The 25,958-nt window shown below is 52.7% G+C and overlaps 7 protein-coding genes and 1 non-coding gene across 8 annotated transcripts; 5 read left to right on the top strand and 3 right to left on the bottom strand.

Moving 5' to 3' along the window:
* The first annotated feature begins 4,818 nt into the window (after positions 1-4,818).
* On the top strand, positions 4,819-6,235 carry M406DRAFT_357459 (NAD(P)-binding protein). The gene has a single exon (XM_040923683.1). The coding sequence runs from the start codon at positions 5,106-5,108 to the stop codon at positions 6,120-6,122; it is 1,017 nt and encodes a 338-aa protein (XP_040773422.1). The 5' UTR covers positions 4,819-5,105; the 3' UTR covers positions 6,123-6,235.
* Positions 6,236-8,058: 1,823 nt separating this feature from the next.
* On the top strand, positions 8,059-8,706 carry M406DRAFT_332823 (uncharacterized protein; the record flags this gene model as incomplete). The annotated part of the gene is made up of 4 exons (XM_040920782.1): positions 8,059-8,103; positions 8,184-8,224; positions 8,281-8,549; positions 8,636-8,706. 4 exons carry the CDS (start codon positions 8,059-8,061, stop codon positions 8,704-8,706), a joined length of 426 nt encoding a protein of 141 aa, XP_040773421.1.
* Positions 8,707-9,026: 320 nt separating this feature from the next.
* Positions 9,027-11,432, bottom strand: M406DRAFT_263277 (uncharacterized protein; the record flags this gene model as incomplete). The annotated part of the gene is made up of 2 exons (XM_040917579.1): positions 9,027-11,236; positions 11,291-11,432. 2 exons carry the CDS (start codon positions 11,430-11,432, stop codon positions 9,027-9,029), a joined length of 2,352 nt encoding a protein of 783 aa, XP_040773420.1.
* Positions 11,433-11,577: 145 nt separating this feature from the next.
* M406DRAFT_t100 lies at positions 11,578-11,662 on the top strand. Its single transcript has one exon. It is a non-coding gene; the product is annotated as a tRNA-Arg (tRNA).
* A 1,120-nt stretch (positions 11,663-12,782) lies between these two features.
* M406DRAFT_25381 (uncharacterized protein) lies at positions 12,783-13,972 on the top strand (the record flags this gene model as incomplete). The annotated part of the gene is made up of 2 exons (XM_040916922.1): positions 12,783-12,921; positions 12,987-13,972. Coding segments are annotated over 2 exons (1,125 nt in total), but the record flags the coding sequence as incomplete, so codon positions are not given.
* A 505-nt stretch (positions 13,973-14,477) lies between these two features.
* On the bottom strand, positions 14,478-18,449 carry M406DRAFT_280553 (uncharacterized protein; the record flags this gene model as incomplete). Its single annotated transcript, XM_040918411.1, has 4 exons — positions 17,273-18,449; positions 16,754-17,144; positions 16,255-16,693; positions 14,478-16,203 (listed from the first exon to the last, which is right to left on the bottom strand). Coding segments are annotated over exons 1-4 (3,564 nt in total), but the record flags the coding sequence as incomplete, so codon positions are not given.
* Positions 18,450-18,869: 420 nt separating this feature from the next.
* ENO (phosphopyruvate hydratase activity protein) lies at positions 18,870-20,949 on the bottom strand. The gene is made up of 3 exons (XM_040915050.1): positions 20,887-20,949; positions 20,358-20,492; positions 18,870-20,268 (listed from the first exon to the last, which is right to left on the bottom strand). Exons 2-3 carry the CDS (start codon positions 20,479-20,481, stop codon positions 19,076-19,078), a joined length of 1,317 nt encoding a protein of 438 aa, XP_040773417.1. The 5' UTR covers positions 20,482-20,492; positions 20,887-20,949; the 3' UTR covers positions 18,870-19,075.
* A 1,426-nt stretch (positions 20,950-22,375) lies between these two features.
* M406DRAFT_280546 (uncharacterized protein) lies at positions 22,376-25,942 on the top strand. The gene is made up of 5 exons (XM_040918410.1): positions 22,376-22,447; positions 22,606-22,998; positions 23,060-25,198; positions 25,347-25,496; positions 25,571-25,942. The coding sequence occupies exons 2-5, from the start codon at positions 22,751-22,753 to the stop codon at positions 25,683-25,685; spliced, it is 2,652 nt and encodes an 883-aa protein (XP_040773416.1). The 5' UTR covers positions 22,376-22,447; positions 22,606-22,750; the 3' UTR covers positions 25,686-25,942.
* Positions 25,943-25,958: the final 16 nt, after the last annotated feature.

Below are 25,958 nucleotides of genomic sequence, written 5' to 3'. Positions count from 1 at the left end.
ATGCTTTCCACGCTTCTAGTACTACTACTTGTACGCCTTCGACCCTACCGCGCGTGCTTTAGCCTCCCGCCAGGCCCGCCAGGCCCACTAGATCCATCCGTGAGCCCCTACCTGTCCAATGAGAACCAATAGAACCTGCAGCAGAGACAGGGATGACACACAACCTGCAGGCAACTGCAGCCTGTGGCTTCAGCTTGTCCACACCACAATTTAGTCTTTGGGGGATGGTCCGGGTACTTTTTTCTTCTTACTCTTGCCCTTCTTGTTACTTTTGAATTCTTGCAACCACCCAGGCCATGGAACTTTTCGGAGAAAAGGGTGTCATCTACAGTGCACAGAGAGAGACAAGACTTTCGATTCCACGTCGTCTCGACGTACCCTTCCTGTACAGGCCTGATACCTCCTCCTCCTCCTCCTCCACCTCCTCCACTGTCAGGTGTCGATGGGGGTTTCAGCAATTGTTCCGATATCCTAAAATCTGATCCACCCCCCCCCCGGGGGGCCGGGATACAGAAATAGAGGGTCTAGCACATCTACGCTGAACGTCATGGTCGCGAGAGGTTACAGTTGAGATGTGTTTTTGGAAGCTTGCGATATTGGAAGGAAGCAGGAGGATTTGCTGGGCTCCACCCAAGCAGAGATCGGCGGCATCTGACATTTGTGATGAGGCCAAGCACCTGTGGCCGTATGCGATAGTGCCATAATACAGTACTATGCAAGTCACGATCAGCACTTTGTGCTGGCACTGTACTTTGCATGGACAGACCATATAGCGCCAGCCTTGTTCTGTGAAATTTTCGGAAATCCGAATGGCTCGCGTCCATGGGCTGTCTACTATAGGAGAGAGGGGGCTGACGAATACAAGCCATAGCAGTGGCGGGTCAGACTGCTAGCTTGCCAAAGTGCTACCCATTTGCTGAGTTACTATGTACTAAGTGCGAAGGAACATCATGACTACCCTGTACGTACTTTCACACGCATTACACAGGTGACGCTAGCTTCAGTAATAAGTTTCCACTCTGTTTTTAATTCCCGCTGCGCCGTCTGACAGCCCGGGCCACTTGACGTCTATATTTAGCATTCACTTCAACTCAGATGCCCCCCCCCCCCCTCTTCACGACGGCTTCACTCTAATTGACCTAGCCACAGGAGGACCAGAAAATCTGTCTGCCATGGTGGCCAATAAGTATCTCCGGCGCATCTTGTATACCTTGGGCTGGCAACCTCGGCCCTCAGACGCTCCCCCTAAAGCAGCACGAGGCTTGTCGAGGCTTGAATAGTCCCCAAGCAGTGGTCACGGTCGCAGTACGGGCCACTGTCAGATGATCTCACAAGTTGACTGTTGTCCTCGTCGCCAGGTCTCGCTCCTTCACCACAAAATCCCTACGCCCCCAACGCATGATGGCTTATGTACGCCAGCCAGCTGCTAATTCCTTTTGTCTCCAAAAGGCCTGGTATGACAGTAAAGCTGATACTCGACGAGATCAAACCCTGGTGTCTCCTTATTTGTCCCCTGTCATCGAGCCTTGTAGACTTGGGCACCTCCGGACTAACCCGCATTACCTTTCGGTGACGACTCCCGGCTTACGTCCGCTTGCGGCCACCAACGCTGATAAATGTAGATACTCATGTCTATCACTCCACGACTCGGCCTTCAACACAAGTCATATGAAACCGAGGTTTCTCAACAATCATCCTTTTTGGCAACCTGCAGTCATCGGCCGTCCCGGTGTCTGTTGTCATCGAGGATTGCATCCCCTGTCCGCGTCGTGCCGGACCCATGCGGCAGGCCCGTACCGAGTCAAGGCGGGTCAACACCTCCGTTGTGCTGGATCGCAACTCGGGCCGTTTCTGGATGTCCCTGTCGCCCAACCCAAGATCGGCACCATGATTTGCTTGCCAAATTAGGAAAATGCTTCCTTGAATACTACAATAACAGGAGCTGCAACCACTTATCGAAATGGTAAACAACATTCTTGATAAGAAAAGAAAAGACCAAGGAGGGTACTCGGATTTACACTCGGAAAGGGGTGGACGGGTGGACGAAAGCATTGGCTCAATTCTTGCTTCTTTCCTTCAGCGTATCAGCCCCAAAAAGACGACCCATTGACATGAAAAAAAAGAAAAAGAAAAAAAAAACCAAAACCAGATCGCTCATTCATCCTCTTGGTAGCGAGGAGAGAGGGGGGCATGGAATCTTGGTTCAGCAGCCTCGGCCTTGCAGTGCTTACCTGCTCTCGTATAGGTGTGTTTCGATCTCTTTGCTGCCGCCCAGGTGCTGAACCGCCCCCCGGGTGCTGGGATCGTGAAACATGCAACCGCCAGCTCGGCGGAAGCAACCGACCATGCAGCATCTCTTCAGCCAGAAGAACGGCGTACCCCACATTCAGTCCCCCCAACCCCACCCCTTGTGGAGGGTTATACTTGGATCTAAATATGGGCGACTTGCAGGTTAAGCCGATTTGACTGCTGCTTAAATGCTTACGGATGAACTGTGCAGGCTGGTTCGTCATCCTAGGTGAAACAATGAGATTCTCGCTAAAGGCAAGGGGTGTATGGGAGTCTACTGTGATAGACGAACTGGTACGATCAGATCGACCTGTGAGTGACCTATATTTACGTCAAAGTATTGTGTCACGGGAGTCTGGATGTTGCTGTACTTCGAACTTACTCCTCCTATCTTGTTCCATCCTTGAACCTGTACGAGGAAGGATACGAAACTTAGAGGAGCACATCTGATAAAGTAGGCGGGTGAAAATTGAACCTATGGAATCCATGCCTCTGACTTTCGTGAGAAAAGAGACAGTTCTATGAAATCTCGAGGTCACACCAGTAGCGAAAGTCTCCTAGATTGATTCCCCGGCAGTAAATTGTAGAACAAAGGCTGCTTGAGCATGAAAGGTACTAGGGAGCAGAACCTCGCGTGTTCATGACTTCCTGCCTCTGTCCCTCCCACAAAACCCCCCCTTGTGATAATCGCCAGTTCAAAGACGAAAGGAGCGAGAAGAGGATCACTCGCTTTGGAATCTTCCACCTTCCTAGGAGGTAAACTTGTATACTTGGGTGCATTCATACACGCACGCTCACCGAGACTGTTTCCGGCTGTCTTTTCCGGTTTTGTACTGCTCCATATATCGATCCTCAGATCCTCCTCGCAAGACTTGGAGGCATGTTCATGATGCGCTAGGTAAGGATGCATACAGAAATTAGACAGAAGAACCCTGTAAGATGTAAACTAGATCTTGGGGTCGTCTGGAGCGTGAACCACCGCTGCGTAACGATCACTAAAGATCCTCTGCCTGTGCACGAAATCCCTCTATGCCAGATCGCACTATGCATATGAGGGATTACAAGGTGCCTCAAGTTCATAAGGCACCAGCCCCTTTCCCAAGCCCATATTCCGTCCCAGAAGGATTGTCGTATTCTTTGATATTATGTCGTTCCAGATGTACCTGAATACTTCGGCACTGGGCATCCGTATCCACCTCAAGCTTGCTCTGTGAAAGCCTCAAAGTGTCATGATACCAGTTTTTACCAGGGCGGAAAGTTCATCAGACTTGCGTGTCAACATATCATTGATCAAAAGTGACTATTGAAAGAATGGTTTGTTGATTGCAGTTGCATGCTATGATTGTTGTAATACTACATGTATGTAGTGACAGCTTTGATTGGGAGCCAGAGATAGCAACAATTGTTTGAGTTGATCCATGTCGGCGTAAAGAATTCAGGGACAAGCAAATCAGTGGTCTGATATTGACTGATACATTGGTGTCCCATAATCCGAGGGCTTCATTGTTAGAGACTGCTGCAGCATATACAGTCTTTATCGAAACTATACAAGACCAATTCCACCGTAGAATCTCTCGCTCATGGGCCATTCAGGGAAGAAGAAAGAAGAAGAAAATTGAAGAAAAAGGATAACCGTACAGAGAAATGAATATGTAATCGTCACAAGCTGTCAGGAGAAAAGACAATCGCCAGTTTCTGGAAACTGGCTACACTTATACTTTCTCCTACACAAAAATCGAACGTCGATTAGTACTTACTCATTGGTTTAGGTCAATAATTGTGGGTTGCCGAATCACTCATTCATGTCAAGATCAAACTGTTACTAAAACGCGGTCTTGTGTTATTTTTCCTTCATCTTTCTCCTTCTTCCTCTTTCTTTGCTTGATGCCTCATGACGGCCGGATTCAAGGCTCCGGTCCCCATACCCGGAAGGGGTTAGTTCTCCGCTCGACAGCGGCGCTGGCGTGAAGATGTGTACGGCCCCACACCGCCGACAGCACAATCTCACCCATACCTGCTGTTCTCTTGGCCTTGGCACCACCCGCTTTATAAGGCTGCAGGGCTGGCTTACCAATCTAGAAGTCTGGTGGCCGTCGTCTCGCGACTTAATATTGGGCGCAAACATTGCTTGCAGGCGGGGCCCAAGTCTTGTTGGCCGGTGAGTGTAAGTTTTCATTGATAACTTGTTGCAAAATGGTTTATGGCGTCCAACATAGCGAGCCTACGTCAGTGGCATCTGGTTCCCCTCATCAAGGCGGAGAAGATTAGTCACATGCCTTTGTGGAGATAAGCCATGCAGGTTTACATGGGTGATAGTTTGGCTTGGCGACTTTGCTGGTTGGATGATGAATAATCGCCTGTCAGGAAAAAAAGGTGGTGTAACTTTCGGAAAGCGGTTGGACACGTTGATTGATGGTGGTTACTTATTAGTACGATCGAGAGCTCGGAACGCGAGTACGGAACTCAAGTTTTGATTTTGGAGATGATGTCGCGTTCGGACTCGTACGAGTACCAGAGTCCGACGCATTTATGCCTAGAATGCTCGATTGCATTACCAAGGGCTTCATTAGCAATTACAAACAGCCTTTACTATGCTGTAGTAAAGAACAACTAAATGTATGTATAACAAACCTCAGGTTGGAGTTGATATGGTTTGTTCAAGTATAAGTAGATAGCTTTGGTTGACCCCGCTCGTTGGATCATCACCTCCATCATCATTCCCAATCAGCTATTTGCATCATCATCTTTAAGATTCTCTATCGCACTTTTCGGTATTATCAAGATCCACCACCCCCACTCCCAAAAAGTAACCCAAAATGGTCAAGATTTCAGATATTCGAGACTTTAACAAGTCCCTCAAATCCTCTACAACAACTGGCCTCACAGCCGTTGTGGCCGGCGGGACCAACGGCATCGGCCGCGGTTTCCTCACTGCCCTGGCCACCAACCTCAATGCCCCCAAGATTTACATCATCGGCCGTAAACAAGATGTCCTCGACGCCATCGTCCTGGACCTCCAGCGCATCAACCCGGACGGCCAGTACATCCCCGTCCTGACCGGAGATCTCACCCTCCTCTCAGAAATGAAGAAGGCCGCCACGACAATCCGAGCACAGGAGAAGGCCATCGACCTTCTCTTCATGTCGACGGGCTACCTCACCACGGGCACGCGTGACGAGAGCAGCGAGGGCCTCGACAAGCTGACCTCGATCCGACACTACGCACGCGCCCTTCTGACCCTAGAGCTGCTCCCGCTGCTCAACGCCGCGCCCTCGCCGCGCGTCGTGTCCGTGCTCGCCGCAGGTCTCGAGGGTAACATCTTCCCGGACGATCTGGCCCTCAAGGAGCCCGGCCACTACACCTTCGGCAACGCGGCGGGCGCGGCGGCGACGTACGTCACGCTGTCGATGGAGCAGCTGCACAAGGAGAACCCCCACGTCAGCTTCGTGCACGCGTACCCAGGCCTGGTCCGCACCGGCATCTTTAGCACCGAACATTTCGGGGGTGTGTTCAAGTTCGTGGTGAACAGGCTTCTCATCCCCACTATCGGGAGGGTCCTCTTCTTTTCTTCGGAGGAGGCGGGTGAGAGGTTGGTGTATACGGCCTTCAGCCCCAGCTTTGGCACCGGCGAGGGTGCTGCTGCTGCAACTGCAGGAAAGGAGGTGGCCTTGGCCCTGGGTTCGGATGGGAAGGTTGGCAGTGGCGTATATACTGTGAACGACAAGCAGGAGGCGGTGACCAATGCCCAGGTGCTGGACAAATTGAGGTCGGAGGGATTGGACGCCAAGATTCTGGAGCACACTCGCGAAGAGATCAAAAGAGTGGTCAAGTAAATCAATTCACAGCACGTTTCAGTAGAGTCTAGTTTAGGATGGAGGGAGACTGAGAACAAAAAATTCCTAATCATTAATTAGCTTATGCAAATCAGAAGAATCAATCCTAATGCCTAACTCTTGAGCGGGCATACTCACATGCTCTGTGACTAAATTACAGGGCCAATTGTGGTGACGGGTTTTCAGGTGGTGGACGAGGCCCCACAGCTTTTCAGTACCCGGAAGCGGGCCTCGGGATGGGCCTTGAGTACCCTAACACTGTCGTTGATGTACCGCTTAGGTACCGCTTAGATGTCCAGGATGCTGGTGCCAGACCGGTGGACGATGATAACCATTATAAGCCTCGAACCCGCCAGGTCTGAGCTGACCTGTGATTCAACTCGTATTCCATATTTCGAATTGCATTCGTAACTTTAGAATTGCTGTTGTGATCATCTGCCTATTTTCGCGACCCAGACCAGTTTTTACCATGGAATTTCGTATTGCATCCCAGATCGATTGGAGCCAAGTGCTAGAAGAGCCCCAACTTACCCCAGTCAGCTCGAACGAGCTCCAGCAGATCATTATACACAGCAACCAGCGCCGATTTTTGACACCACTACTCTCCGACAGATACAAAGTGACCCTCACAGACACCAAACAGCGGTGGAAACAATTCTGCGAGAGACTGGGTGATGGCGATCGATGGAAAGAACGCTTGAGATCGCTCTCGTACGAAACCAGAGGCGTCGCTGAGTTGTTCATTCACTTCCTCATGAGAGAGCCAGAATTAAAGCGACGCAGGCTAATTGGCAATGAGAACTCCGTCAGGGTTTACACCCGAAATCTTGGAGGCATATATAAGCAGTTCACTGGAAGCGAATTTGATCCAAAGCTCCATGACTACTTATTAACGGCAATCAAGGTCAAGATTACACCGCGTTTCAAGCTGAGAAGAGAGCTACAGTACAAGCCTGTAATAGGATCCGACCTTTTTACGTTTCTACAACATTTTCTCTGGGTTCGAGATCCTTCGAGCTTCCACATTGGTCTTGACAGACTGGACGATGCTTGCTTTCGCTTATTCTATATGTTTACTGAATATCGAAAACATGAGCTTATCTGCGCTGTAGCTTCTTCAGATTTCCAAAAGATTCAGAAGTATAATTAGAAAGACAATGCTTATACGAACATTAACAAATAGTTTCTCGATCAGCTTTGTATAGGGAGGTGTATAATATACGGAGATTCTGATGAAAGGAAGAAGAATCCGAAGCTAAAAGTATTATGTTGGGAGGATATTAACTTATAGGTTTTGCACGACTCCGAGAGGGATAGCAGCTGCGATCGCCTTGCGACGCAAGTTTTATTTCGCTACTACAAAAGTGAGAAGAAGAAGCGAGTCCTGACAATGTTTATCTTTATTGAAGAGCGCTTACCTATTCTCTGCTCGATATCTCATATCCTTGCTAAGGCTACGGCCGAAGGAGTTATTGCTATAGGCGAGCGAGACCGCGCTGATCTGTTTACGACTAAGATTAAGCAAGGTGGCTTGAAGATTCGGTGGAAGCTAGAATTTCGACACAAGCCCGTCTTTCGTCATACTGAGCCATTACTGCATGGTGGTCGAAACTCCGATAAGCCAATCTCGCGAACTATCTTCGATCATCATTCGAAACGCTTTGGAAAAGAAGCGGGGTTGGAAGAATAATTAACACAGTATTGCTACCGGCGGGGCTTCGCGGAAGCCGTTGACAGTGAGTGTAAATTCACATAGCTCAAAAGGTATGCGCTCTAACCTGCTACAGAGGGCTACAGACAGTCTGTCCGAGACCAGACTTTGAGACATCAACCGAAGAGCAATACCTATCAAGAATCCTACCACAATGCCAAAGTCAACGCTGTTGTGCAAGATGCCTTCCTAGAGCGTAGAACCAGCTCCCCATATTTAGCAATCATGAACCACATGGGCCTTCGTCGCGACAAGGAGACCCCGAAGAAAGTGCCAGATGAAATCATGCAAATGATTAGCCCGAGCTCAACCGTTCGACAGCTTGCAGCTAAACTTGAAAATTTTCGCAGTACATTAGCGGACAAGTATGGCCGGCCGAGTTGCGCGCTGGGTAACGACGTGCGCCAGTTGAAACAAAAAGAGAATGAGCTCAGGAATGCCAAACAGACGCAGGCGCGGAAAGTACTCGACATCATACGCTCCGAGTACTTCCAAACGAGAGACGACGATCAACTTCAACAACATTTCCTTGACGACGTGGTACCAGGGATCGCTAGTCAGAATACCGCCGAGCCTAGCACCAATAGCATACTCTTCGCCAGAACGGAAACGCATTGCCGAGATCTTGAGCGACCTTGACGAAGACCTCCCAGACGAGCAGATAGTGAAAAGGAAGATCGAAGCCATTAATGCATGGGTAGCCTATGCGTTTATATGTGAGCCACGAATAGCGCCTCCAAAGCCGACTCCCTTAAAGACATCGATCCCGATAATAGCTCCCATGCTACCTGCTCCGATCAAGCCACTTCCACCACCGTGTATATTCTGCGGCAAACAATACAAGAGGACAACGACTATGTGGAACCATGTTGAGGATCACCTTCGCCATGCTTCAGACGGGCGCGTCGCATGCCCCGTTCCGGAATGCAAAGTGCAGGGGATTGTGTGCGATGGCATTATGAAGTTCAAGTCACACGCTCGGCGCGTTCACGACGTAGCTCTTAGGCCGAAGCTCACTCTTCTCCGGTCTAGAAAGCAGACCTAAAATACTTTCCTCATCTGTTATTCGTGTCCAGAGTGTCCGAGAGCAGGACAGGTAATAGGAGTCTCGCCATGTTTACCGCTGGCAGATATGGGCTGAGTTAGTGTTCTTATGACTCGTAATCCGCTGCCGTCTTGTTTCCCCCGTGCCCTTAGCTATCGTTCTCGTTGTCTGCCACCCTGCGCTCCTCATCCTCCCGGGCCTCACGAAGAATCATAGTCATCGAGGAATAGAGCTCCGGCTCTAGCCTCTTCCACCTTCCTCCGTTAGGAAATACCTTTCTCCGCAGCCTGTTAACCCACGGAATGAGTGGTTGATAGTACGAGGAGAAATTTTTCCCTGCCTGTTGCAGGAAATCCTCCTCATCATCAATCAACCCCTTCTTAGACGCAACCAGTCTATCATCATGGTCATAATTCCAGTCATCAAATCCAACTGCCCCAACAAGTTGACCTTCTGCGCCGTAATGAATACAAATCCAGAAGAGCACCCAGAAAAATGACTCGAGATCGTGCATAAACGAATGTTGCTCGCCAAGCAAAGCACCGATTGCCATGAAAGCTCTTGTGCCGGTCTTTCCCTTTGCTCCCGAAGCATTACCTCGCGGTTCCCTGATAGCAAGGTCAAGATCAATCAAGAACGAAGGCCAGGAGGGATTACTCCTGTCTTCATTGATCATAAGATTGTTGATAGAGATGTCTCGGTGAAGAATGCCTGCCTTGTACAAAGACTCGTGGCCTTTAATACAGCCTTCCAGAGCGCTAAGCAGTGCTGATCGAGAGCTTGCCATATAAATGGGTTTGCCATAATCCCGAATAACAATGCGACGATGTATTCGGTTTGGTAGCACGCTGGTGATCTTCGTTGGAGATGATGAACAGGATCGTTTATTTGGAGGCAGAGATGAATCAGTCTGGCTGGATGGGCGCTTCCCAATGGTACTTGTGCTAGTGCGGCTTCTCCGCGGCGTATATCTTGTTGGCCTGCTTTGATGTGCTGAACGTTCGAGCCAGTTTGTCGCTGTGGCAATATCAAGACCTTGTCGAACATTGTTCCGAATATCATCATCGAGCTGACGAACCTGAACCGTTTCATGGTGATAATATCGAGCCACGTTGATAACGCCTTTGTCCATAACCTCGCGCAATAGGTCGCCTTCTTCGTCGCATTCAGGATATTGCCACGAGTCTTTGATAACAAGCCGCATCTCTGGACTCTTGTCCAGGTGAGCTCTCCAACAAGTCGTGGCCCGGCCGGCTATACAACGCACTCGTAGCATTACTTCGTCAAGGAAGATCCGCTCCATCGAATCGTTTCGCTTGATCTCGATAAAGCGCTCATGTTTTGCCGTCAGTATTGTTGGATCAAATCCAAGGTCGTCCTCTTTCATCCAGAGACAACCGAGTGTTGTAAACACGAAGCGAAACCCGTCTTCATTGATATCATACTGCTCGAATGCAATACCGCCGACCCTGTCGAAAACCCATACTCTCATTAAAGACCCACAGATAGAAAAACTCAGAACGAAGCGTCGAGCATCTTGCGCGGCGAGTACTTCCCTCGCATACCTCCCAAGGTCGAGCCATGCCTCCGAAGGCTTGTCGGCAGATGGATTGCTCTTCAGCTCTCCTGGTACCAGAATCTGAGACCAGTGACACGTTTTGTTTTGCAGCGATAGAGAGTCGCTGACGATGCCAATATCCATCTTGCGTTTGCCTATAGAGCTATCGATTGGCTTATTAGGCATTGCTAATATTTTCCGCTGACGTGGCACGCTTGTCCAGCTCTCTGCAAATGCCGCGAGGCTCTCGCAGAAGTCTATAAACCAAGCGAGGACATCATCCTGCTTCGCTTCCATAGGCCATCCAGTCCACCCGTCTTGAAAGCGTAGGCTGGTGCCCGTAAGGCACTGTTTGAAAAATGCCTCAGACGCCACCTCAAGATCGGCGACGCCGCTGAAATATGTGTCCCAGAAGTTAGGAATCCCGACATACATAGGGCCGAGCTCTTCCTTCAGTATAACATCAACATATTTGCGGTGTTCGGATGAGTTCGGAAAGCTGCTGGTATTGCGCAGCCACGGCGTTTGAGAGATAGAAGACGCGACCGGGCGGGGAGGTGGAGTGGGCTCAGTGACAGCGCGTTGGACTTGGTGCCACAAAGAATCGTCAGGTTCGTCAGAGAGGGCCGATTTGAGGAGTGGTTTAATGCGACTGAGGTCGAAGTCGTCGGAGGTTACGGCAGAGATGAGTCTGAGGAGATCACTCCGGAGGGGGCCACGTCCGTTTATTGAAGGAAGCAAGCCTGAGATAGGATGGCTTTGCAGAGCGACGAGAAGAGGCAAAGTGAGGTTCTGAAGATCTGAAAACGAATCCAATATCAAAGAAGTACAAGAACGGAACCGGGCTACCATACCTTCTCGGCCAAATTGACCTAGAGTATCAGTAGTGCAGGGTGCAGATATCTTTGTCCCTTTGCATAAGGAAGTAAAAGTAGTACGAAAGCCATCAAGACTATTTCCAATTGGATACTCTTTGGTCTGCTCTGATCGACTCATCGTAGCGGATCTCGTCATGACGGGTTGGGCTGCGCTCAGAGTAAGAAGGAGAGGAGCAGACGCGTGGGAAGTTGCGATCCCCCAACTCGCGGCACAGCAAAGAGGAATTATAATGTAGAAGCTTTCGTAAATCTACCAATCAACCGGCCGCGTGGCCTAATGGTAAGGCGTCAGATTTCGGTTGTTAAACTTATCTCTGAAGATTGCATGTTCGAATCTTGTCGCGGTCGTTTTTTGCCACCTTTTTGTTTCTTCATCTTTGCATCTGTCACGAGGTGTGTGTACCACGAATATCTTTTGCAGTCAGTGATTATTTTTTTTGGCAGTTTTTATGGTGTTTCAGATTCTGAAGTCTTGGAGAGGTTGCTTGTTGCCAATTACCCCGCCCAAGTTTGACTATGTACTAAGTATTTCAAGTAGTACTGTGGCATTGGGGTCTGAGGGAGGGCGCTGGATTGGCTCAATAGCGTCCAAATCAGGGATGCGGGAGGAGAAAAGGAATAAGAAGGAGAATAGAGAAAAGAAAGAGATTAATGGATGTGTGATTTGAGTGGTTAAGTATAATATTGGCATTGAAAGATTTATACGGAATTGGCAGTACTATTTGGTATAATGAACCAAGTAAGCGTGGCCCGTCTCCTGTTTTAATCGCTGTTATACTTAAGTAGAATGGTCGGTAAATTTTGTATAATTATTTCAGTTTTCAATCAACCGCCTCTCTTCCTCTCCAGATTGTCACAAAATCGCGTCCTTGGAACGCTGGCTGCCTTTCTTTTCCAAGGGATGCTCAGGCTGCATAGAACTTCTGCGGTCGTTGGGAAGCTCTTTGTTCTTGGAACGACTGGAGCAGCTGCAGGCAAGACCTCCTTCCACACTCACGTGGCGGCGCGTCTCGAGCTTGACGCGCTTGCACCCCTGCTGCACAGGCCCTTCCCTCTAACAGTCAATCGTCACCACCAACACCGACAATCACTCTCGACGCCAACGATCCCAGCGTGCCGATTCATCTCATCGACACGGTCTGCTCGCTGGTCCCCCACCACACACCACAAGACCGACCCCTCCCCTCCACACCTCACAATGCCGCCGCGAACCTCCCCGCGCAAGAAGGCCGCCGCCGCCACAGCGGCAGTTACCCAACCCATGGAGAAGGTCAACGGTGCTGTGAGCAAATTCAAGAAGACCGACACAAAGTCCAAGGTGGAAAAGATGTCCATAGCCTCGCCTGAAAAGAAGAAGAACAACAACGCAGTGTCGTCTGCCAAGAAGCGCAAGAAGGTCGAGGAGAGCGACGACGAGGATCACGAGTGCGACAGCCATGACGAGGCCGACGAAGAAGAAGAACTGAAGAAGAAGCCAGCACCCAAGAAGCGCAAGACAGCCAGCAAGAAGGACAAGGCCGACGACTCGGCACCCCTTGCGGAGCGGACAGCCATCAGCTCGCTGAAGAAGAACATGTACATTGGCGCACATGTGAGCGCGGCAGGTGGTGAGCAAATGATTTCTCCTGTGATATCTATTTCTAAAACCTAGTCTCTGACAATCTTTGTCCAGGCGTCCAGAACTCGATCCAAAATGCCGTTCAGATCGGCGGCAACGCCCTTGCCCTCTTCCTCAAGTCCCAGAGGAAATGGACCTCCCCGCCTCTCGACCCAGCCGCCCGCGACGCCTTCCACGCCGCCGCCAAGGACAGCAGCTACGCCGCAGGCCTCCACGTCCTTCCCCACGGGTCCTACCTCGTCAACCTCGCACAGCCCGACAAAGCTAAGGCAGACCAGGCCTACGGCAATTTCGTCGACGATCTCCAGCGGTGCGGCGCCCTCGGGATCAAGCTGTACAACTTCCACCCGGGCTCGACGGGCGGCGACTCCATGGCCGCCGCCACGGCCCGCATTGCCGCCCAGCTCAACAGGGCGCACGCCGACACGGCAGGAAGCGGCGTCGTCACGGTGCTCGAGAACATGTGCGGGCACGGTAACGTTATCGGAGGCCGGTTCGAGGACCTGGCGGCCGTGATCGACCGGGTCGACGATAAGACCCGCGTCGGCGTGTGCATCGACACGTGCCACAGCTTCGCCGCCGGCTACGACCTGCGCACCCCCGAGGCCTTTGCCGCCACCATGGCCGAGTTCGACCGCGTCGTCGGCCTCAAGTACCTCCGCGCCCTGCACGTCAACGACAGCAAGGCGCCCTTCGGCTCGCACCGCGACCTGCACGCCAACATCGGCACGGGCTTCCTCGGCCTGCGCGCCTTCCACAACATCATGAACTATGATGGTTTTCAGGACATGCCCCTAGTGCTCGAGACACCAATCGACAGGAAGGGCCCCGACGGCAAGACGGTCGAGGACAAGAAGGTGTGGGCGGACGAGATCAAGCTCCTGGAGTGGCTGATCGGGGCGGATCCGGAGAGCGACGAGTTCAAGGAGAAGGAGAAGCGGCTGGCTGCGGAGGGCGAGGGGGAGAGGAAGCGGGTGCAGCAGCAGGTGGATGCAAAGGCTGTCAAGGATGCAAAAAAGGGAGGAGGACGAGGCAAGAAGAAAGGGAAGAAGGCAGCCTCAGATGATGAGGATGATGATGAGTAAGTCCGGCCACTACTCCCTCTCTTGCTCCTGGAGAGCAATCATCAGGTGATTTAAACATGACCTTCACTTATGGGTCGCAATACATGTACAAAACAATGGACGCTCATCTACATCTGAGGTTCGGAGTGACCGCTAAGGGAAAGGGGTATATATATGATTCATGCATGATATGGATATTAACACCTGTACAACAGAAACCACGAGAACGAGAGAAACTTCCTCAGTAGCTGGATCGGGAAGAAGAAAAAAGAGACATAATGAGAAAGAAAGAAAAATGATAGTCCAATGCCGCTGACATTGTTACCCCTTCTTTAAAACGCCTTTGCAAATATGTACGCCAATGCCGTAGCGATTGACGCTCGCTCAACTTTTTCCTTCTCATCCCACCACCAACAAACTTGTGCGTCCATGCCGCCGTCTCCTTTCCACACCGCAACACTTGTGAAAAACACCGCTATACCCTCCTCGCTCTAGCAGCAGCCTCGACTCGACCCAAGAGCGCCCTCAAGCCAACGCCACGCTCACAGTTGGCCTCGAGCCAGCCCTCCATCTTCTCCCTCACACCCCGCATGCTCTTCAGTATCGGCATCTGTCTGCCTTCCTCCTGCTCCAGGAGGTCACCACTGCCCGGGTTGAGCAGCACCTCAAAGCACTCGGCCCAGATCTCTGTCTGCCAGTACCTCTTCAGGCTCTCCCTGATCCTGTACCTCCGCCCGGCCTGCGTGCCCAGCCCGCCGGCATCGCACCGCACCGTCTCGATGTACTTGCCGAACAGAAGGCAGTGTATGATGCCCGCGAGGCCGTGGTAGTCGATCTGCCACGTCCACGGCCGGCCCTCGCGTATCTCGGCGCAGTCTTGCGCCGTCGTCTTCCAGTCTGCGACGAACTGTACGTCGGGCACAAAGGCGCGCATGTCGATCCCGCGGCCAAAGTCGATCAGCGTGATTCCGCGGGCGTCCCACCCCCCAGCACCGTCCGCGCGCCACTGACTGGATACGTAGCCCCCGCTGCTGCTGCTGCTGCTGCTGCTCAAGGGGAGATTGTCCAGCCGTAGCAGACAGTTATCAGGCTTCAGGTCGCCGTGGAGAATCTGCTTAGAGTGCAGCGCTTCGACTGTGCGCAGGAGCTCGACCGCAAAGAACATGGCAAGGGTCTCATCCATGACGCCGGAGGACTCGGCACGGAAGAGGTTGATCACGTCAAGGAGTGTGCCGTGTGCGTGAAAGGGCAGGAGGAGGAAGCCCTCGTCTTGATAGAGGTGCATCTCCAGGGCAGTAGAGAGGGATCTCGTCGCACGGTGCTGAGGACCAAGGCGCGCGTGTGAGAGTCGCATCATGTAAAACTCCCAAGGCGTGGGCGGCAGTTCCATCTTGAGCGCCTCGAGCTGGCTGCGCTGGCTGCGCTGGCTGTGTGCGACGGCGAAGCTGCGCTTGCCCATGGCGGCCGGCGCCTCTTCGTCTTCCTCCTCGTCGGGAGACGAATTCTCGACGAGGTAGACTGGTGCAAACGCCCCAGCACCAAGCTCCTTCTTCAAGGTGTATTCTGATTCGACATCAGAGAGACTGATTGTGACAGTCATGCCGAGATTTGCCGTCCGATCTGTGCTGTGCCTGGTGTTTTTGGTTGCCTTGATGAATTTGCGGATCTCGTTGCCCTTCTCGTACTTCTGATGCCGGTGGTCGTAGAAGCCAGAATACGAGCTCAAAGGAGGATGCATCTTCTCCAGAATCTCATTACGGATCAAGTCATCCACAGGGTTGCATTGAGTGTCCTTGATGAGGGGCCCTCTTGGCGCAAGAGGCTTCGCCACAGCCTTGGGAGCCAGAGCAGTTCTCGTCTTGGGCAGCAAGGGAAACTTCTTCACCGGGGAGAACTCGCTGAAGACGTCTCTCAGCGGACTGCTCAGAGGCTCGAGGTCGATAATCTCAACTTCCTCCGGCAGGCTATCATCTCTCTTGCTAGGAGTCTTGATAGCACCAAAACGGTCATAAGTTTCTGCAGAATCGACCTCGAGCGAGGACTCAGTTCTCTCCGTGATAGGCGTCATGAAAGGCAGACGGTTATTAGCCACCTCCACCGGATCCCTATATGGCCTCGGGTTGGGAACCCAGTCCTCAGGGGGGATAGGAACGAAGGTTGTCCGCGTTCTAGGCAGTGACAAGTCTTCACCTGCCAGATCCCCTTCTCTGTCGTCGAATTCAGGCCCTGTGATGGTGTGTTCAGTGAAGCGCAGTGACGGGTCTGCGTCTCTAATGTTGATGAGGTCTGACACGACGGACCGAGTGTCCTCGTCATCTTCACCATCATCACCATCATCAATATTGGGAACATGCCGCCTCGTGGAAAAGTCGGACCATTCGCTTAGGCTCCTCACGTCCGAGGTTTCGTCGTCTTTGGCAATCTGGTCCTCCTCTATATCGCCGGCCTCGCTCATAGAGATCCGGCGGGTGGTGCAGGTGCTCTCTGCGTTGCTGGTTGTATAGTTGCTGTCTGTCTCATAGTCATCATCGTCACCACTTTCTTCTGGCTCCTCCACAGGGCGCTTCAGCGGTGCGTTGAAGATGTCGTAGATGTCGTCTGTGGCGGCCCTGGTGTGCATAGTCATGGTGGGTTCAGACACAGACCCGCGTTTTTTCTTCATCTTGGGGCGAGACGGCGAGTCCAGATTCGCCTTGACTGTTGGGGAAAAGTTAGATGGTTCTAAAAGTCGAGTATCCAAGGTTTGTTTGGTCTTACTGATTTGTGTCTCATTGACCTCCATAACCTTCTTCTTCTTGCCCCGACCATCACGATGCTGCTCCAGGATGCGGCCATTCTCATCCAGCGTGACGACATCATGGTGGACAACCAGCTTTGCGTCGATCCGGGCTGGTGCACTGTTCTCGTCGTTCTCTGGACAGTCAGCAACGGGCGCATCTTCCTCCCACCCCCGATTCAGCCAGCCCCGGTTCGCAGCCCAAATCTCCTCGAAGCTCAGCTCAGTGCCTGGCTCCTCTGGACTGGGGTAAACAGCCTGCAGATCGACAAACACGCGCTCCTTCTTGCCATTTACCGGGTTCTTAGTCACTTGGTACTGAGAGGGAGCAATCGTGATATGCGATTTGGAAAGTTGAGACCTGATTTTGGACTGAATATCATTACAAAAGGGCCAGGTGGCCAACCAAAAAAACAATTAGTCCTGATATTGATCAACACATGGGCTGAGAGAAGAGAGGGAGAGAACAAAAGGGAAGTTGAGTATGTGGTCAGACTCACCATATCCTTGAAGACAGCCATCTTGGAAGAACCGCCGCTCTTCTTCCCACCTGCTGACAGCGTCTCACCGGCCCAAGGCTTGGGCGCCATAGAATTCTCCTTCTTCCTATCCGTTAGAGACCCGATCGTGTCCCAGCCCTTGGATCCGGCGGCGCGCGATCCCAAGGCCGACGGCTCCGCAGCGCTGTCCGCATCCGAGAAGATCTGCAGCTTTGGCTTGCCAGACCTTGCCGTTTGTGTGCCCAGCCCGCTCCCCGCTTGCCTAGGCTCCCTCTCCGATGCCGCGAAAGGGTCGATTTTGGCCGCCAACGCAGGTCTCATTGTCGGCAGCGCAGGGCTGTCTGGGCCAATGTCTTCTGGTTGCGCAGCTCTCCTCGCCTCGAACTCTCCAAACTTGCGGATCAGCCTGGCCTGCGGCCTGGCTTCTCTCTCGATCCCAAGCTTGTACACCTCGTCGGCCTGGTTCCACCGCCCAGCGCCCTCGAGCCACGCGGCATACTCCTCGTAGAATAGCGCCAGCCCCTCACCGATGCCGTGCCGCGCCAGAAACACAAACGTCTCACGCGGCGCGTCGGCAAAGAAGGCGATATAGTGCAGCCAGAGCTTGAGGTAGCGCGGGTCGTTTTTGTACTGTGAGCTGGAGATGAAGGTCTTGGTCGCGCGCTCGAGCACCGTGTGCAGCTGCGAGGCGGACGTTGCCTGCGCAGAGGGGTATGCATTGAGGATCCAGCGAACGTAGCGGTCGTAGATGTCCAGGGGATCGTCGGACTCGGCGAGCGCGGCAACCTCGGCCTCGAACTCGGCGCGGGTGGCGTCGTTGGTAGGTGTCGCGATGCTGCCGAGGGGCTGGCGTGCTGCTGGTAGTGTCGTGGCTGCTGCTGTGCGTTGCTGGGCAGGTGAGAAGACCTCGGCAAGTTTCTTGGCGGAGCGGCCAGAGGGGAGAGCCTGGATGTTTTCTTTTTGTGCTTCGATCACGTCGAAGTTGATCAGGTCTTCGGATGCAGCCATGATGCTGCTTGTGAGAGTGTGTGTGCTTGCTCGCTTCGCTTTGGCCAGCGATTATGCTGGCTCGCAATCAAATTCGACCAAAAAAGGAGGGGGAAGAGCAAAATGTGGTTATCGCTGAAAAAGATCTAATTAGGTTGAGTTCTATGATTGATGGAGAAACCGGTCAAGGTGTCCGAGGTGTGTTGTCTTGTATGCGAGTGCAGTAATGATCAAAACTTGGCTAATCCAGGCTCTGATGTTGATGTTTGGCAGCAAAAAGTCAAGGGTGCTTACTGGCTGCGCGTTGCCCTGGCAACCCCCACCAGAACCCACCTGCTCAGTGGTGTGGGCTTCTCAGCGAAGCCATGTACAGTACCATGGAGCTATATGTGGTGCGTGCGTACACGTCACTCCGCTAATGCAACCAAAGAAACACTTTGAGCCAACGCATCGGCAAGCAAAGTGCAACGTACTATCTACCATGTATGAGTGCAATGGTCTATTACAATCCATTCTGACTGCAATCTATTCTCACTGTCGCCTGTTTTCTTTCTTTTTCCTCACGTGCAACTTTCGACAATGCAAATGGACGTGACAGGGAAAGGTCAAATCATGGTCATCATAACTTTTTATTGTTGAGGCATCTCTCTTAGGTAATGCTTCGCAGAGTATTCATCTGCGTTTCGGTGGCGGAGCATGCTGGACACGCTTCACTAACTACCGGCCAAAATCAAACACGCGTGCTCCCTCATCTCATTGACGCTTCCAACATGATTTGGTCTGTGTGAAGACGTCGTCGTCCTTCAAACTCCCGCTTTACAGGGTAACAGACTTGCGGAAGTCCTCGCCAGCGTAGATGGCGTTCGAGCCGAGCTCCTCCTCAATGCGGAGAATCTGGTTGAGCTTGGCAAGGCGCTCAGACCGGGCAGGGGCACCAGTCTTGATCTGGCCAGCCCGGATACCGACGACAATGTCGGCAATGGTGACATCCTCGGTCTCACCAGAGCGGTGAGAGACCATGACACCCCAGCCGTCAGCGTACGAGTCCTTGGCGGCCTGAATGGACTCGGTCAGGGTACCGATCTGGTTGACCTTGAGCAGCAGGGCGTTGGCGGCCTTGAGCTCGATGGCCTTCTTGATGCGGATGGGGTTGGTGACGGTCAGGTCATCAGCAACGAGCTGGATGTCCTGGGTCTTGTAGAAGTAGCTCCAGGCCTCCCAGTCATCCTCGGCGAAGGGGTCCTCGATCGAGACGATGGGGTACTTCTTGGTGAGGTCGGCGTACAGGGCGGCCAGCTGCTCGTAGGTGAGCCAGTTGCTGGGGTCCGAGTCGGGGTTCTTGAAGTCGAGGTCGTACTTCTTGACGTCCTCCTTGTAGAACTCGGACGAGGCAACGTCCATGGCAATCTTCATCTTGCCTGTGTAGCCAGCCTTCTCGATGGCCTCGGAGATGAGCTCGAGCGCCTCCTCGGCAGTCTGGATATCGGGGGCGACGCCACCCTCATCGCCGACGTTGCCGGCAGACTGGCCGTACTTCTTCTTGGCCAGGCTCTTCAGCTGGTGGTAGGTCTCGGCACCCCAGCGCAGACCCTCAGAGAAGGAGGGAGCGGCAGAAGGAACAATCATGAACTCCTGGAAGGCGAGACGGCCACCAGCGTGGGAGCCACCGTTCAGGACGTTCTGGAAGGGAACAGGGAGGACGTAGGGCTTCTTGGTGCCAGCAAGGTCGGAGACGTGAGCGTACAGGGGAACACCCTTCTCAGCGGCACCGGCCTTGGCGACAGCCAGACTGACACCGAGGATGGCATTCGCGCCGAGCTTGGTCTTGTTGGCAGTGCCGTCGAGCTTGATGAGGAACTCGTCCACGGCGGTCTGGTCCTTGACGTCCAGGCCAGCCTTGATCAGCTCAGGGCCGAGGACGGTGTTGACATTCTCGACGGCCTTCAGGACACCCTTGCCCAGCCACTTGGACTTGTCACCGTCACGGAGCTCGCATGCCTCGTGCTGACCTATATTTTGATTTGAAATGATCGATTAGAATCAGGCCGAGATGTGCATATTTTCATCATGAAAGGCACAGGAGAGAGGGAGAACCTACCGGTCGAAGCACCGGAGGGAACGATGGCACGGTGGAGGCCGGTCTCGGTGACGAGGTCGACCTCGACGGTGGGGTTGCCACGAGAGTCGTAGACGTAACGGGCGTGAATCTTGGAGATAGGCATTCTGACGGTAACTGGGGAAGATTCAAGTGTTAGTCAAGCGTCTTCTTCAGGGTGCCGAGCCTCTTCTAAATGTTTGTGGCTTGAAGGGAAAGGATGTGTCCAACAGGACGAATTGCGTCTCGGGGTATTTGTGTATGTATGAATGAAAGAGTGTTTGTATGTGCGGGTGATGCAGGACGAAGAGAGCCGGAATGCAAGAGACCAGTTGGCCGAGGTGGTCGGGAAGAAACAGCCAAGATCGTTTGACCTCCCCCTCTCCCACCTTCTCGCAACCAGTGACGGGGCAGCAAGTGATAATGCCTCAAGCTGCACGCCCAGCAGCTCCTTGGCCGATGGTGCACCAAGACGAGCCGATCCATCTCAGCAGAGAAGGAAGAGGTCAGAACGGAAATTTGGAAGTCATACCTTGGAAGAGATTTGGCTACGTCAAGAGTATTCGAGAGGGATGGTGAAGTTATCGAGAAGACGGGAAGATGGAGGGTAGGAAACGGGAGTTCAGTAGAAGGAAACCTCGACGTTTTAAAAAGCTTCTCGCCAAAGGTAAGATGGAGGGGCCGTACGTAGTTGGTGGGGTGATGTTCAAGTGGGGGGAAATACTGTGGTACAGCACCCCTGATAAGAAGCTATGAACCCACTCTGGGTCCTGGCACCACTTAGAGCTCAGAATGAATGGCTCTGTCCAATCAACGAGCTCAGACTCTCCCGTCTGAAGATGGTCACTATAACAGATGGCTTGTACTCGGCCCTTTTCTTAACTGTCGAGAGTTCAGCCCTTGACTCAACAGCAGACAGCGAATCTGAGCGAGGACTAACAAGCATTTTCCGCCTCATCAGCAGAAGAACATCTCGTGTTTCCGAGCCGCCGTCATCGCCTCCATCTCTCTGGGCCTACCACGGACAGTCTTCCATGAGAACCCGCTGTCGGAGCCCCTTTTATTCAAAAGTTTTCTGGGGCGGGAACATTCCAAGGTCACTCCATAACCCACCGCTCGCAATGTGTCCTTGACTGGAGGTGGTCCAACATGCCATTGGCGTGATCATTCGTTGCTTTGCTCGCCCAAATTTCCTTCCAAGGCGAAGCACGAGGAGACAATACAATTACGGGTTACCGTTTCGGGATGCGGCTCTGCTTGATGATGTGCAGTAGGCGGACCAGAATGTAATGCAGAGTCAATTCATTCTAACTGAAGGGCGTCGTACTTCTCCTATTGTCGGTGATTTTGTGACTCTTCAGCCGCCAGGCTTTTGTTTTGTTCAACAGAACCATCCTTCCGTGACCGGTCGATCGAGCAATAAGTGAGGGAGTGCTTCAGTGGTTCTAGAACGTCTTCGCCTACCGCACAACCCTGCTTGTAGTTATGATTTCCGCCGCCTATCGTACTAAGTATGTATATAAATAACGCTTCTACTTCACTACTGGCTACTACTGTCCTACCTGCTGCGTCAAGACGTATTTCGAACGTCATCAAGTAAGTTACACGTACTGCAGAGAGAAGGTAGACTTGGGCGTGTCACTTGCTGACCATGGCGGGGTCGATGGAGGGGCACCCTACAGTAGCCAAGCAGGCCGTCAAGGGTCCTAAATCCAGGGCGTCGAGGGTGTCCGACCGCCTTCCCTATCAAGCGTAGCACATATGCAGGCGGTGCGACGGGACCAACCACAGGCGGCAACTAAACTATGTATCATGGGTGGTAGAACTTGTCACTTCCTTTTCTGACATGCAAGGACAAGGACAAGAAGCTCAGTCTTAGGCAAGTGGTTCTTCTCGTCACGCGGCACCTTAGAGGCGTTTCCCCTCGTTCATAACGCCCTGCTCGTTATGTCGCTGGCCCTCGCTTGGTCTCTGAGATCGGCTGCTTCTCGTTCTTCAACTTCTCAGCGGCTCTCGTCCATCTCCAAGCCACTCCTCACCAATTTGAACCACAATTGCCTCAACGGATCGCCATCTCTCGTGCGATCTTCCTTGTACGTACGAGCTTGGCCGTCTTCCCCGCCATTGACCCAGCAAGACAGATTATAACGATACTACGATACTACTTTCTTCCCCTGGACTATTGTGCCTTTTCTTACCTACATATAGCTCGGCCCATATGAGCAGACGCTGACTTGCGATTTCTCGATAGCAGCATCAACGCCTCTTCATCTCTCAACGTTCGCCTCTACTCTGTCATCAGGGCAACCTCGAGCCCCCTTCGCGTCAATCGTTCCCGTAGAACCCATCTCAACAACCGACCTGCTGTCAGGTACTGTTCCTGCCGCAGAAACAACATGTGCAGACACTCCGGCGCGGCCGACCCCTCCAGTGCGGTCAACATCACTGGGCGGGAGCTTCTCCCAGCCAATGTTGTGCCCAAGCACTACGACCTGACCCTCGAGCCCGACTTTTCTAAGCTGACCTTTGATGGTACTGTCCTGATCGATCTCGACGTCGCTGAGGACTCCAAATCCATCTCCCTGCACACCCTCGAGCTCGACCTTCACTCCGTCAAGATCTCCGCAGATGGCAAGGATGTCAGGTAATTATCATATTCTTATACTGCTTTTTCAATCTTGACAAAACATTAATGTTTGATGCAGCTCTTCTCCTCAGATCTCTTACGACGAGAAGACTCAGGTCTCCAAGTTCGACTTCGCGGACGCCATCTCCAAGGGTAGCAAGGCCCAGCTGGAGATCAAGTTCACTGGCCAGCTCAACGACAAGATGGCTGGGTTCTACCGCTCTACGTACAAGAAGTCCGATGGCACCGAGGGCATACTAGCCACGTCCCAGATGGAACCCACCGATGCCCGAAGGTCGTTTCCATGCTTCGACGAGCCCTCTCTGAAGGCCACCTATACAGTGACTTTGATCGCCGACAAGAATCTCACTTGCTTGAGCAACATGGACGTTGCTTCAGAGACTGACGTCCATTCTGCCATCAGTGGCTCGACTAAGAAGGCCGTCAAGTTCAACAAGTCGCCCCTCATGTCAACGTATCTGGTCGCGTTCATTGTTGGCGAGCTGAACTACATCGAGACCAAGGAGTTCCGGGTCCCTGTCCGGGTATATGCGCCTCCAGGCCAAGACATCGAGCACGGTCGATTCTCACTGAATCTGGCCGCTAAGACGCTTGCCTTTTACGAGAAAGTCTTTGGCATTGAATTCCCTCTGCCTAAGATGGACCAGGTTGCCATTCCCGACTTTGCTCAGGGTGCAATGGAGAACTGGGGTCTTGTTACCTACCGTGTGGTGGATCTGCTCCTCGACGAGAAGGCCAGCGGCGCTGCGACTAAGGAGAGAGTCGCCGAGGTCGTGCAACACGAGCTTGCTCACCAGTGGTTCGGCAATCTGGTTACCATGGACTGGTGGGAAGGTCTCTGGCTGAACGAAGGTTTTGCCACCTGGGCCTCGTGGTACTCTTGCAACGCCTTCTACCCTGAATGGAACGTTTGGCAGACTTTCGTTACCGATACCCTTCAGGGCGCTCTGTCTCTAGATTCTCTGCGGAGCAGTCACCCAATCGAGGTACCTGTGAAGCGGGCCGACGAGATCAACCAGATTTTCGATGCCATTTCCTATTCCAAGGGTTCATGTGTCCTTCGAATGATCTCGACATACCTTGGGGAGGACATTTTCCTCGAAGGCGTCAGGCGGTACCTGAAGAAGCACGCATACGGCAACACGCAGACTGGCGACCTGTGGGCATCTCTCGCTGATGCAAGTGGCAAGAAGGTCGAAGAAGTCATGGCCTCGTGGACCAAGGAGATTGGATATCCCGTTGTCACTGTTTCAGAGAGCGGCCCTGACACTGTTCATGTGAAGCAGAACCGTTTCTTGCGAACTGGCGACGTGAAGCCCGAGGAAGACAAGGTAATCTATCCTGTCTTGCTCGGTCTCCGTACTAAGGACGGTGTCGACAAGTCTCTTGTTCTCGACCAGCGGGAGCAAGATTTCAAGATTTCGAGCACCGACTTCTTCAAGCTCAACGCCGACCACACGAGCCCTTACCGTACCTCATACGCTCCAGAACGCCTCGAGAAGCTTGGCAAGGCTGCCAAGGAAGGTCTGTTGACAGTCGAGGACCGCGCCGGCATGATTGCAGACGCAGGCGCTCTGGCATCATCAGGCTTCCAAAAGACGTCTGGGGTTCTGAGCCTCCTGAAGGGCTTCGATTCCGAGAATGAGTTCGTTGTCTGGAACGAGATCGTTGCACGCCTTACTGCCGTGCAGTCTGCCTGGATCTTCGAGGACAAGGCTGCCCGAGACGGATTGGAGAAATTCCACAACTCGCTTGTCAGTGGCAAGGCACACGCGATGGGCTGGACTTTCAGCGACAATGATGGCCATGTCGAGCAGCAGTTCAAGGCGCTGCTCTTTGGCAGTGCTGGTCTGTCTGGGGACGAGCAAATCATCAGCGCTGCGAAGGACATGTTCAACAAGTACATGGCCGGGGACAAGTCGGCCGTTCATCCCAACATTCGTGGCAGCGTTTTTGCAATGGCCCTGAAGTATGGTGGCGAGGAGGAGTACAACAAGATTCTTGATTTCTACCGGGGCTCGACCAACAGCGACGAGCGGAATACCGCCTTGCGCAGCTTGGGGCGTGCGAAGCAGCCCGAGCTCATCAAGCGTACCCTTGACCTGCTATTCAGTGGCGAGGTCAAGGACCAGGACATCTACATGCCGACGTCCGGACTGCGCAGCCACCCCGAGGGTATCGTAGCTCTGTTTAACTGGTATGTTGGCTCTCTTCTTACGCTTTTCAGCTTATCTTCCGCCCCCGACCCTATCCTTCAAGGCATATCAGAGCGAATCTACTGCCTCCTCTTTGAATTGCCACTTGACCACGTTGCCATACAACAATGAGACTAATTCTGTGTGCAGGATGCGCGAGAACTGGGACGAGCTTTACAGGCGACTACCCCCCGCGTTGTCTATGCTGGGCTCGATGGTGCAGATCATGACGTCGAGCTTCACGAAGCCCGAGCAGCTGGCGGAAGTGGAAGCCTTTTTCAAGGACAAGAGTACCAACGGGTAAGATCAAATAAAGGAACCTTTTCACATAGGATCTTGCTTGCAAGTTCACAAAGCTGACACTGTGCATACAGTTACGACCAGAGCCTTGCTCAGAGCACCGACAGTGTTCGCTCGAAGATCGCATGGCTCGGCCGTGATCGCTCGGACGTAGCGGGCTGGCTGAAGGAGAACGGCTACGGTGCGTAGGTCGTCTATCTGCCAGCATCTTCACAAGCCGGCTTGGATGGTACTCTTGAGTGGCAAGATACGGACGAGTTCCGCAGACAGGTTTGGGAACGATGGGAACGGAACAATTGGACTGCATGAGGACTTGACTGATGCTGACATGGGAAATTCGTCCAGCTGCGGTCGTCCAAAGTAGAATATTGCATCTCTAGATCCCTAGCATCTAGAAGCTTTGAGGAAAAGAAAGAAGACAAACAAAAAAGAAAAGCATTGATTAGAAAAATCAGGGAAGCA

This window comes from Cryphonectria parasitica (genome assembly GCF_011745365.1).
Source record: "Cryphonectria parasitica EP155 unplaced genomic scaffold M406scaffold_7, whole genome shotgun sequence".
Classification (NCBI taxonomy): Eukaryota; Fungi; Ascomycota; class Sordariomycetes; order Diaporthales; family Cryphonectriaceae; genus Cryphonectria; species Cryphonectria parasitica.
Note: the sequence above shows the minus strand (reverse complement) of the source record. Positions and strands in the feature narration are given on the sequence as shown.